The following is a 13,937-nucleotide window of genomic DNA, read 5'->3' on the forward strand; positions in this document are numbered from 1 at the left end:
GATCCCTCTTTTGAGTGGAGTAGGGTGGTGGCTCTCCCATCGTAGCATGCTATTGGTAGAGGTGGGCTTACGATATAGGGTGGTTTCAATCCCCAGGTCCTTGGTTATCCTGAATGTGCAGTCTAAAAAATTGAGTGCCTGGTCTCCAATCTCCATAGTGAATCGGAGATTCAGATTATTCCTGTTGAGTGTCTCAACAAAAGTCTCAAAGTGTGATTGAGTACTTGTCCAAATGATGAGGATGTTGTCTATGTACCTTTTCCATAAAAAGATACAATCGGTAAAGTCGGTGTTGTGCTCTGTGAAGACCCTTTCACTCTCCCACCATCCAAGGTGCAGGTTGGCGTATGATGGGGCACAGGATGTCCCCATCGCATTCCCTTGCACCTGATGGTAATATTTACTTTGGAAGATGAAAAAATTATGTGTGAGGATAAATCTCAGTAGGTCTAGCACAAAGGTAGTGTGCGTATTGTGTTCAACACCCCTTTTCTTCAGAAAGTATCCAATGTGATCCAATCCACTCGTATGTGGGATGGAGGAGTATAGGGCCTCCACGTCAAGACTGCATAAGGTTGCGCCCCTGGGCACTGTGACGGATGTTAGGCATTTTAATGTGTCCTTAGTGTCTTTTAGGTACGAAGGCAGGTTTTCTACAAAAGGACGTAAAATTCTGTCCACATAGATGCTGCCTTTGCAAGTACAGCTGTTTATCCCTGAGACAATCGGTCTTGCTGTCAAGGTTTGTTGTTGCTTATGAATTTTTGGCAGGCAATAAAACGTGGAAATTGTCGGGTTTTTGATGTAGATACCCCCGTATTCGTCCTTTGACAGTATACCGTTATCAAAGGCTTGATCCAGCAGGGTTTTATAATCCCTCTGGTATCTCACAGATGGGTCTGTAGTTAATGGCCCATAGGTCTTGTCGTCATGTAAGATAGTTTCAACCATTTCTATATAGTGTTGTCTGTTTAGGAGGACAATGTTACCGCCTTTGTCTGCAGGCTTGATTATGATTTTGTCATTGTCCTTGAGTTTGCATAAGGCTTTCCATTCTCTACCAGAGAGATTTCCTCTTGGTTGTGCTGTCAGCATGTCTGTATTAATTGTTTTGATCATACTTGTGGTGGATTCAATGAATGTATCAATGTTCTTAAACTCCCTGAAGTTGGGCGTGAACTTACTTCTCTGGCACAAGTCAGTGTATGGTGCTGTGGAGGTGGTATCATTGTCTTCTAGCAGGGACACTAATTCCTGTAGGCATTGATATTCCCTACAATTAAACCCTAGTTCTTTCGCTCTTTTATCATCTTTGAGTTTGAAGAATTTATGGAGGGCTAGTTTCCTCCCAAACAAGTTAATATCTTTGATCCATTCAAAGTGATTGAATGGAGGGGTTGGGACAAAAGATAGTACCCTCATCAGTACTTTAACTTGTATGGGGGTTAGGGTGAACTCTGACAGGTTGACTACTCTCATATTATCTTCTAATAGCGTTTGCGTGCCCTTCCTCTGTAGCGAGTCTGTCTTTGGGTTTGAACTTCCCCCTCCCGGGGGGGCTGTCCTAAAAAAGCCACCCCTTTCTTTAGGATGCCTTTTTTGGACTGCGGATTCATATTCCCTGTTGGATTAGTCAGCTGTTCGCTATCGGTGTCAGATGTCTCATAGTCTGATGTCATATATTGGTCAGAGTCTGCTCTTGTTGTTTTTTTAAAACGTCTGTACACCCTTCCCTTTTTATAGTCATCATTGTCCCTGATAAACTTGCCGTGTTTGCGGCTTTTCACATTATTTTGGTATTTATTCAGGTTTTGTTGTAATCTTTGTTCCTGGACAGTGAAGGAGGGATCGTCTTTACAGCCCTGTGTCCCCTCCACTGCTAGGTTTACTTTTTCATTCACTGTTTTCAACCTCTCAGACTCAAACCTGAGCAGTATATCCATGAATTTATTCGAGCAAGTGTTTGCTGCCTCTTCCCATTCCTTCAAGAGGGCTGGGTCGTCTAGTTCTAAGTTGGGGGTGGTCTGGATCCTCAATCCTCTTGGGATCATTGATTTGCTTAAATATTTTTGTAGTGAGGTCACCTCCCAACCTAGCCTAATCTGCTGTTTGCAGAGGTTTGATAGGGTTCTAAATTTGGCATTAATGTTATCTTGCTCAGGTAGATAGGTCACATCTTTGTCAGAGAACACCGAATCTATATCCGTACACCACTGGTTGGACTCTTTAAGTTGGGAAAGAAAATTAGTCATGATGACTCGCCACTGCAATAATCAAGTAAATATGATTGCACACTCTAAGGGTACTAAAACCTCTAATATAAGATAAACATAGAAACAAAAGGGCACCGAAGTGCTTGGTTCCCAACAGGGGGAACTAGAGTGTGTCTGCAGGACTCAGTAGGGGATAACCCTTGTATATATACAAAAATAGAGGGAGTAGGCGTATTCCCTAGCTTTCAAAGCTTCGGGAGCGCCAAGAAAGGGAGTTCTGCAGCTGTTGTACTGCTTTAAATAATGGTCTAAAATAATTTAATCGGGGGCGGAGCCTGACTGGCGAGCAGGATAGACGTGCTGTACAGCAGCTCCTGCAAGAAGCGACGATAATGGGGATAATTACCCCAAACACAAAACCACCCACCAGTCAGGGGGCATGGGACGAGCTGGGGAAACCCGGGTGCATCGAAGGAACCCACAATCGAGACTCACACTGCCCGGGATCCCACGCAAAGCACAAGGGGCCTACATGCGGCCGAGCCAGGGAGAGACGGCCGCTCTTCTGGATGGTAACACCGCACACACACCTCTCAGTGCACCAGCCTTCCTCCCCCCCCTGGGCCGGCGGGGGTCATCCCGGCCCGCACTCGACATCCACAATCACCAGCTGAGCCAGCAATACAAGCCTGACGCAGACAAGCAGGACTACAACCTCCTACAAGGCGCACCTAAAATGGCGGCCGGCAGCGGGACATGCAGGATGGCCATGCGCCCGACACAACCGCACTGGAGTGATCCACTGCGGAGCCTGGAGGCGATACCGACCCACTTCTGGGATATACTCACACAGCGGCAACAACCAACGGGGGAAGAGACCTCGCAGCGCTCCGGACCCACGTGCCACTCACTCAGAGCCGGTGTCGGCTGATCAAGACGGAATGACCTAGAGACAGTCTGTGCCCCTGCAGGCCCTGCAGCAGAGACTCTGCAAGATCCCACCGCACAGTATGTCTCACACTGCGGGCGGAACTGGCCCTAACAACTCGCAGCACAGACTGTTGCATACAAATAGCAGGAGTGGAGCAAGCAACACAATATAAGAACCACAGGCAATTAGCTTGTTAACTACAGATCATTTAGCCGATGATTATCCATTACAAATGTGTTCTATTGTATGTCAGGATTTACCTTTAAAAATGTGCAGATTCCACTACCTGCTCTCAAATCTTTATGCATGATATATTCTCAAGTTCACTCTGTATAATGTTGTTTTCCTTTTCTCTGCTTGTTCGTGAATCATATATAGCGCCCAGTCAGCTATTTAGCCTATCTCCTAAATATAATGTCAAACGTGTAAACTACTAGTTAGTTCTATTCTTAAAACTTACTCTCAAATAGTCAGCCAGCATAGCCTATGTTTCAACACTTACTGCACCACTGACTTTTACCTTGCCTTCTACCGATGTCTCTACTGTATAAAAAAAATACAGAAATGTGCACTCATTTTCAATGCCACAACTGTTATGCTTTGTTTCCTCTACAACATGTCACTGCTGTTGGGGCAAGACATGTATGATTGTTATGATAAACTCATGCACGGAAAAATAAAGAATTAAAAAAAAAAAAAAAAAAATGGCGTACAGTAATCATTTCTCTTCCTAAAATGTAAACATTTCTTTCCCATATAGTTATACCCGTTTTCTATTCAATGTAGCTCTCCCTAGATCATTTGTAGAAACCCTTGTTCTGTTGTGCAATACTATGGAAATATATAAACATATATTCAAAAATTAATCACTCCATGCTTGAAATCATAAAATATTTAGTGCTAGATATGTAAAAAAAAATTATTTATCATTTTATAATCGATGTATGGTTGTTGAAGATAAATGTATTTTAATATATATATATATATATATATATATATATATATATATATATATATATATATATAACTATCTGACCAACAAATGAAACCATAATCCCGAAAGGCAATACAGCTCCAATTTATAAAGGGGTTTCCTCTCTATGTTTATTTAACTCTTAGAGTATATTATTGACACTTTGCTATACAGAGATGGACTTTAAAAAGCAATTGGCTGGGGGCGTGGCCTAGACACCGACCGGGATGACCGCATAATTCCGGAGCTCCGTCGAATCCACTCTTAATCCGGCACTAGCCATAAGCATCGAGACCTAAAAACTAGCCTAACACCCTCCACTATGCCAGGCAGACACTCCGGCTTGAAACAGGACCCGAAAAAAAGGGGCGACAGGAGAGAAACCGGCAGATCGGTGGCTGACATGCTAACAACGCCGCGAGGCAGACAGGCCTCACAAGATGGCCGCCAGCACAGCCCGCGTGGATCCCTCTCCCCGGCCTCTACCACGGGCAGTGACCTGCCAGAAACGCAACCAGGGGACCCTGCACAAATACTGGCTAAACTTCAGGAGGTGAAAAGCTTCCTTGCCAAGGAAATCTCCAACAGCACGAGAGAGGTCAAGGCAGAAATCCAGGCGTTGGGCGCCCGGACGGCGGCCCTAGAGGAAAAGATGGATCTGGTCACGCAGGCCCATAACAACACCGCATCATACTCGAGAGCAATGGAACAGCGGATCTGTGACTTAGAACTCACAGTGGAAGACCTCGCCAACCGCTCCAGGCGCAATAATGTGAGACTTAGAGGCCTCCCCGAATCAGCCGCGGAAGGGAACCTGGTGAGCAAAATGGAGCACTATTTCAAGCACTTACTCCCAGACATCCCTGATACCTACTGGGCAATCGATCGAGCACACAGAGCGCTCCGAGCCCGTAGAACGGAGGGACAGGCACCGAGAGACATCATCATCCGTTTTCATTACTATTCCACAAAAGAAGCGGTGATGAAGTATGCTAGGACCAATGAGCTAAATTATCAAAACGCTATCATCACCTTATACCAGGACTTTTCCCCAACCACACTGCAACGCAGGAGAAACTGGAGACCCCTGACAACTCTGCTTCAAGAGCGGGAAATCAAATATACATGGGGACATCCCTTCAAGTTGGTGGCTTTCAAGGCCGGGACTACCTACACCCTGCAACCAGGAGGGGACCCACTAAGATTCCTTAGGAGCCTCCAGATAGAACCACCAAGAAGTTTTGCCCTATCCGGAGAAACACCGCCCGAGCTTGAAGATCTACCCGCAGACTGGACAGTCGTCAAAGCAGCTAAAGCCTCGACAGACCGCCACACCTGAGACCCTCAGCGGTCACCTCACGACCACCTATGGTTCACTCTCCCAACCTGCCGGGACCCGGTTCCTAAGGAGAGAGAGACTCACCTGAACTGTCGTACACTTCATCGCTGACAGCTGATCGGTATCGTATGCAGCCTTTGCCTAGTTAAAGTCTTCTACATGGGACTTAATTTTTTGCACCCGGCTCTGAAAGAGCGATCCGTGGAGGTGGGGTGTGCTTGTGTACTGTATGTTGTGATATGATGACCCCCACACGGAGTACCCCAACATGCTGTACACTACCAGTTCATTGGGGCACCCCCCCCAAGGTAGAGACACCCTATCCATACCAGCAACCTGCTAAATATAGTAGACATGTGATAGGTAATGGGCAACACCAAATGTTAAAAACTATGTTATGTTGAGAAAAAAAAAAAAAAAAAAAGCATAAAAACAAAAAAATGGAAAAAAAAAGAAAAACAAAAAAAGAGGGTTAAAAACTGGAAGAAAGTTTAGCATCGCAACCAGTTAACTGCAAACTTGTTCTGGTTACGAGTATAAATGTTAGAATTGGGGTTATTGCATTAGCGTGTGTAGCAACACCCTTGCAGCCTACCCGATATCAGTACGGCAGACCGAATAGGTCTCTGGATCAATTAGAGACCCAGAGCTCCGTTAGCAGCAAGGGGTATTAGGTTCATCTTTAACGAGTAGACCTGATAAGCTGAATGCCCCTGTACACCACCCCCCCCCCCCCCCCCGCCTTCACCCCATTAAGCTCAGTGGGCTTCAAGATATGGAGCTGGGCTCCACGACCTTGTTACAGCATTAGAGGCCTCATACAGAGGCACAGTGGACTGGAGACTCCCCCCCCCCCCCTCGCAGGAGCAAATTTGGACCTGCGAAGGTGAGGGGCACCCCCACCCGACACTGGCAAGTTGTAAGACCAGTGTGCACAAATTGTTATATTACTATGTACCAAAGGTTAACAGTTACTTTATGTTTATGTTCATGTTTTTATTTATGATTTTGGGTATGACTAACACGACTGGAGGTAGGAACCAGCTCTGGTTAGAGAGCCTAGACATGCAGTCTGTCGAAGAGAGGGAGACCAACAGACAACGGACAGGTAGGGAAGAAACACACTCAGCAATCACACGCCACACGAGAGTAATGGGCACATGACGCTAAAATTTTTATCCATTAACGCCAAAGGCCTAAACATACCTACCAAACGCAGACTGCTCCTACGTGATCTCAAGGCAAAAAAAGCAGACATAGCGTTGGTACAAGAGACCCACATACCGAAGGCCTCGCCAACCAAATTAGGGGATAACATTTACAACATTATCCACGAGGCCAGGGCGCTACGTAAACACGCAGGCGTGGCCGTACTCATACACAAGCGCTGCCCTTTTACGGTCACACACACACAGAAGGACCCTGAAGGCAGATACTTGGCCATCACCGGCAACTACTGCAATACCAAACTGCACATAGTAAACAAACCAGATAATGATTACTGGAATTCAATAACATCCCTACTCACCTCCCTACAGGGAGGCATAATGGTGGTGGGAGGAGACCTAAATGCCGTACCCAGCCCGGCGACCGACCGTAGCTCTAAAATAGGAACTCAGCGTTCACAGGGAAGAGGGGGTCAGGACAAACTCCTCCATACCTTTCTACAACGCACTGGACTAATGGACGCGTGGAGACTACAACACCCAGACACCTTAGACTATACATACTACTCCGCACCCCACACTACATACTCCAGAATAGACAACCTTCTCCTCAACTGAGCTGGCATGGCTAAACTAATACACTCAGAAATCAACAATATCACATGGTCGGACCATGCAGATGTGACTATAACCTTAGGCATAGGCCAACATCGCAACGCATGGACATGGAGACTCAACACGGACCTACTCACTGACAACGACATATCCGCCACCACCCGACTGAAAATCTTAGACTATTTCACCACTAACGACACGGAAGATATCAACCCGACCGCATTGTGGGCAGCACACAAAGCGGTGTTACGGGGACACCTCATACAGGCAGCCACACATAAAAAACGAACCAAAACGAAACGCCTCCTAGAACTACAAACCACAATGAGGAAACTAGAGCTACGACATAAGCAGGCGCCCACAACCACCATATACACAAAGCTACAAACCGTACGTCACGCTATAAAAGAACTCACCATAGCAGACATAGCACGCTCCTTAGTCTGGTCAAAGCGCTTTTTCTATGAAAAAGCCAACAAGATGGACACACTACTAGCACGGACCCTCCGACCCAGACCAGGGCGTAAACCCATAACCACGCTACGAACCGCTGCCAATGACCTGGTACACACCCCGAAAGACATCAATAGCACGTTCACCGAATACTTCCAGAAACTATACAACCACACCCCAAGAGAAGGGGAAGCGCAGACACAATATACCACACGCATAACAGAATTCCTGTCCCAATTAAACCTCCCCCAGGTGTCCACAGTGGAGGCCAACACCCTGGAGAACCCCATCACACAGGAGGAGGTAGAATCGGTGATAGCAACCCTTAAAGGTCGCAAAGCACCGGGCCCTGACGGGTACGATATGGGCTATTACAAAAGATATAAACCGGAACTAGCCCCCTACCTCACCAAATTATACAACCACTTCCTCCAAGACGGCACTCCAGACCACGACATGGCCACGGCCAACATAATTTTAATCCCCAAACCAGACAAAGACGGTACACTAGCCACTAATTACAGACCAATATCACTTATAAACGCGGACTTAAAAATATTCGCAAAGATATTGGCGAGGAGACTAACCCCACTACTCCCAAAATTAATACACCCAGACCAAGTTGGCTTCATGCCGGGGCGCCAATTATACGAGAATACACGCAGAGGAGCTGATCTGATGTGGCTCGTGTCTAACTCTAAGTCACCAGCCCTAGCATTGTCCCTTGACGCAGAGAAGGCCTTTGACAGGGTCCAATGGTCTTTCCTGTTCCATTTATTACAAATACAAGGCTTCCCGGACACATACATCACTGCCATAAAAGCCCTATACACAGACCTACAGGCACAAACCATAATAACGGGCGCCCCGAGGACACCATTTCGAGTGAGCAATGGTACGAGACAGGGTTGTCCCTTGTCGCCGCTTTTGTTCGCGATAGTACTTGAGCCACTCCTGCATCTCATCAGAACTGATCCAAATATTAAAGGGGTACAAATTAGGGGGGAGCAATTTAAAACAGCAGCATATGCGGACGATATACTCCTCACACTGGAAGATCCGATCCCCTCAATGGCGAATCTGGAAAAACTACTTCAAATTTACGGGGAGTTATCCGGGTACAAAGTCAATCTCACCAAATCAATAGCGCTACCATTTCACATTCCCGAACAAGAGTTACAATACATTAGACGAACGCACCACATCAAAACGTCTACGACCACACTCGCATATCTAGGCGTCAGGCTAACTGCGGACCACAAAGCACTTTACCAACACAACTACACACCGCTGCTCAACAGACTTAAGACAGACCTAGACAACTGGACAGACAAGCCGATTACATGGCTTGGCCGGTTACACTCAGTAAAAATGAATATACTGCCAAGACTGCTATTCCTCTTCCAAGCGCTCCCAGTCCGGGTCACCAAGAATGACCTAGCAGACACACAAAAGGCAATAGATGCCTTTATATGGCAAAGAAAGAGACCCAGGATAGCCAAGGCAACTCTGTATAACCCTAAATGGAGGGGAGGTTTAGGTATGCCACACCTGCACCATTACTACACGGCCGCACAATTAGCTCAAATAGCTCACTGGCACTGCCCGACTAACCAACGTAGGTGGGTGGACATAGAATCCCTCATGACTGGGGCAGACCTACCGCAATTTCTTATGTGGGTGCCCAGAGAACACAGAGTACTCCTACGGACAGAATGCCCGGCAATCCTTAACTCCCTTAGCTTATGGGACAGGGTCGCAAAGAAACTTAAACTAACAGATTTACCGTCCTCAGTGACTCCGGTCTTGCGCAACAGGGCATTCCCACCCGGACTGAGGGCACGAGAGTTTCAGGGCATAGAGGCCACAGGTCTACAACGCTACACACACCTGTTTTCAAACAACCAATTAGTTTCTTACCAACATCTACAATCCCTGGCCCCACTAAAAACAAGTGACTTCTTCAGATATCTCCAGATACGGGACTTCGCACAGACCAGAGAAGTCAGAACGGCAATAGCCAAACCGCTCACTTTCTATGAGAAAATTTGCTTGCAAGAGCGTATGCCAACCAAACTAATCTCGCTATTATACAATCATATATGCCTAGAATCAGGGACCTGGGGCAATCAGACATACACAGACAAATGGGAGACAGACTTAGGGGAGACATTAGAGGGGACAGACTGGCAGGATATCTGGGAGGCTAATGCAAAAGTTTCCGTATGCACGGCCCTCCAGGAGCAATCATACAAAATACTACTTCGGTGGTACACGACCCCTGTTAAACAATGCCATATGCAATTAAGCCCCACAGACACTTGCTGGAGGCTCTGCGGAGAAAAGGGCACATACATCCACATGTGGTGGCACTGTGTCAAGGTTAAAGAGTACTGGGGAAAAGTTACAGACCTAACCTCGAATATTCTGCAACGCAGGATAACACTTGACCCTTGGGCATGCCTACTATCACGGCCAACAGAGGGGCTAAATAAACACGACCAAAAACTGTTAAATATGCTTAACCTGGCAGCTCGTAGAGCATTAGCACAATATTGGATTAAACACGAAGTACCCCCGATCCCCCTAGTCCTCTCCAAAATCAGGGATAATTACCTGATGGACAAGCTAACCGCACAGGTTCGCGATTCCAATGCCTCCTTCCAAAAAACTTGGGCTCTCTGGGAACAATATGACATATAACATACTAAGCATAATCCCAACTCCGACAGTCTTGAAAATACAATATACAGCATGACATACCCAATGTTACAGGTTTTACAGTTTTTGTTTTATACTGTACATATATTACCTTACTTTATTATATTATATTTTGATGGATATTTTTACTTGTATATGTCTCAATGCACAATAGTCATCGATGTATGTATGTACCTACGAACTGAGACGAAATCTAAATACATGTAGACTCGGCACAACACAAAGATATGTCCGAAAGGCTTCTGCGCAAGCCATTTGCGAAGTATTTTCTATGCACTAACATACCCTTCCTTCCTGTATTACAACTATTAAGATGATTCTTATGATTGGGCCTCTGCGTAGGCCAAAAGTAATATGATGCAATGTGCCGGTCGACATTTAAATAAAGAATTGAAAAAAAAAAAAAAAGCAATTGGCTGCCATTTTTTTTTTAAACCGATATCAAACCATTTTTATTCCTTATGCATATCAAAAACAATATATACCGGTATGTCATTGTGCTAAAATACACTTACAATGTTGTATTTTCAGGAAGTACCGTGGTAGCCATGTCTTGACATGGTTCAAAGACCATTGTTCTGAATAACCCTTTTTAGGATTAATAGTATGTCATTGATTGTATAGAGATTTACTCACATTGCGTTTTGAAGACACTATCAAAATCTTCCCATAGCCACTCATTCATAAGTATTGCAATTAATATTGCTTCTGGACACCATAGCAATAGCAATTATTGTGTATCTTTTTTTTTTTTTTTTTTTTTTTTTTACATGAATTTGTAACCGTTTTTATGCCAACATGTTTAACAAATTCACACTATTCTGAATTTCAGTACAGTATGTATGGAGAGAGATATAAATATGTGTATGTATAAATAGATACACAGAACTTTATATAATCACAGAGAGATGTGTTTGTGTGTGGTGTATGTGTGTGTGTATATATTGAGAGAGATGTATATAATTTTGTAAATATTTGTAGAATTATTAAAGCATTACTAAAGGATTGTTAAAATATGCTGCACTAAATGGCTAGCAAACCTATTTGTATCGTGGAGATCTACAAGTTTTACAGCGGATTTCAATAAATGTAGCTGTTTTATAATTGCTTGCTGATAGAGGCCTTGTTTTGGGAGAGGACATTTTCTGTGTTAAATAATGCTCAGAATGGAAAGTGTTTAAATCCTCAACTGGAATGCATTCAGCTGTAAATATTTATTAAGATCCAAAATTTTTACAAGAGTTTAAAAATTTTTTTAAAAAATTGGTTGTCCTAAAATAATTTAATCGTGGGTATCATTGAAAATATGATCCCAAATGAAAAGTAAATGAACAAATAAAACTTAATGTACCACCACCATAGTACACACACTGGGGTGGGTCTGTACCATATAGTAGTTATATACAGTGAAACTGGTGCTGTAAAAGGGACTACTTACACCCACGTGGGCGGATACACGGACGAATGGCATACTATACGGATGTTTGGCGCGAAGAGGCAAGACACGCCCAGCGCCGTGATTGGTTACTTGCACTGCCGGTCCGGGTATTTAAACCCAGCGAGGCACAGGAGCCGGTTCACCTTTGACAAAGGCGCTCTAACAGCGCCGAAACGGACGTTAGGTCGTTACTCTTTCTTTCTTTTATTTCACCAGCACGGACTGATATGATCACTGGGTGAGGGTAGTGGGTCTAGGTCTCGCCTAACCGACGTTAGAGCTATCCACAATTAGTATTTCAGAAGTGAACAGTGTAGAAATCTTTTTTCCTCCACAGCGGACTCACTACAGCTCCTGTATCAGTAGGGGCAAGCACTGCAGCAAGCTACTCTAGTCAGCCTTCGATAGGATTTGGGCTGTAATCTTTTTTTCTCCTTCAGCAGGTTGTTTAGAGCCCGCACTGGAATAGGGGCAACTACTGCAACCACTAACTCTGCCTTACCTTTGGGCTGAAACACTGTATCTCTTGCATGTCAAGCGGCAACTCTGTATCCCCTTAGGTATACAGAGATACTTTGTTTCCTATTAGAGGATACTTGGGATCTAGTTTTCTTTTTTTAAAAAGGTTTCTCTACATTCTGATGCTAAGGGACACAGTTAGCAGTTATCTACTTGTGCCTCTCAGGCTAACAAGCCTTTAGTGCACAATTTAACGCAAGCAGCTGTAGTGTCCCTTTTACAGCACCAGTTTCACTGTATATAACTACTATATTGTACAGACCCACCCCAGTGTGTGTATTATGGTGGTGGTACATTAAGTTTTATTTGTTCATTTACTTTTCATTTGGGATCATATTTTCAATGATACCCACGATTAAATTATTTTAGACCATTATTTAAAGCAGTACAACAGCTGCAGAACTCCCTTTCTTGGCGCTCCCGAAGCTTTGAAAGCTAGGGAATACGCCTACTCCCTCTAAAATACAAAATTAAAAACATTAAAATACTTAAAACATTATAAAAATGTAATCAAATCGAATTCTATATTAAGCCCATTGGGGTGGAGGGTATCTAAACGGTAAACCCATTCCATTTCTAGTCTTCCAATATTTCTAATGATATCTCCTCCTCTCCAGTGTGGCTTGTATTTTACTTAGATGATGATCAGATCACATTTTATGACCAATTTGTGCAGAAATCAATATCATTCCAAAGGGTTCACATACTTTTTCTTGCAACTGTATATATCACATATTAGACATGTGTCAAAACATGCTGGGTCATTGTTAAGTTAAAACCCATTGAAGCATTAACACTCTCACCTGTATCCTATAGCACAGGTAACAAAACATTTTGGCTTTTTAAAAATTATTATTTAATTCATGCAAATCTTGCTATACGAATAACATTTGCTATGATCTCCAAAGATTCTTATTAAATTGGAGGCTTATGCTTACCTGGTGAAAGAAACAAAATGTATATTTACAGCCCTGGCTTTTTATATTTGCAGTACTGAAGGGAGTATTGTAATTTCTTTACAATAGACACATAATTTAAACATATTTAGAGTATGACCATGTTCAGGCCACTAAAGTGTAAGTACACAGAAGATTGCCAAAAACAATAGATAATGTCAAATGTTTTGAAAGTGAGATTTACTCACTCTATGGTCTCAATTTAATATTGTTGGGTAAGCTTTTAAAATTTTTAATATTATAAAAATATTTTAATTTTTTAATATTCAGATTTTCTTTTATATATCGATATCGTTTTTGATATTTTAGTATGTTGAAAAAAATAAAAGTTTATCTATAAATATATTAATACAATATATACATTGAGGCTTATGTTTATTTTTATTTTTTTCAGATGTTTGATAAGAGAAAGTCTTCTGATGATGGTTCATCTGCTCCAGCACCAGGTAATCCAAAGCAGGAGATGAATGACATTTAGACACCAATACAGTTGATAGCCAGAGTGATTTTGAATACCTGTGTTTAATAAACTAATCAATTCAGTTTCTGTAGACTGAGATTGTATAAGACTGTGTGCGCAATAATAGGACATACATTTAGTCATATTTTCTCT

The 13,937-nt window shown here is 43.5% G+C and overlaps 1 protein-coding gene across 1 annotated transcript in view; it reads left to right on the forward strand.

The window, feature by feature from the left end:
- Nucleotides 1-13,937, forward strand: part of ZDBF2 (zinc finger DBF-type containing 2) — a 74,925-nt gene that overhangs the window by 35,691 nt on the left and 25,297 nt on the right. The window contains exon 3 of the mRNA XM_063428752.1: nucleotides 13,719-13,770. Coding sequence (XP_063284822.1) covers nucleotides 13,719-13,770 — 52 coding nt within the window. The remainder of the gene's footprint in view (nucleotides 1-13,718; nucleotides 13,771-13,937) is intronic.

This window comes from Pelobates fuscus, chromosome 8 (assembly GCF_036172605.1).
Source record: "Pelobates fuscus isolate aPelFus1 chromosome 8, aPelFus1.pri, whole genome shotgun sequence".
Lineage (NCBI taxonomy): Eukaryota > Metazoa > Chordata > Amphibia > Anura > Pelobatidae > Pelobates > Pelobates fuscus.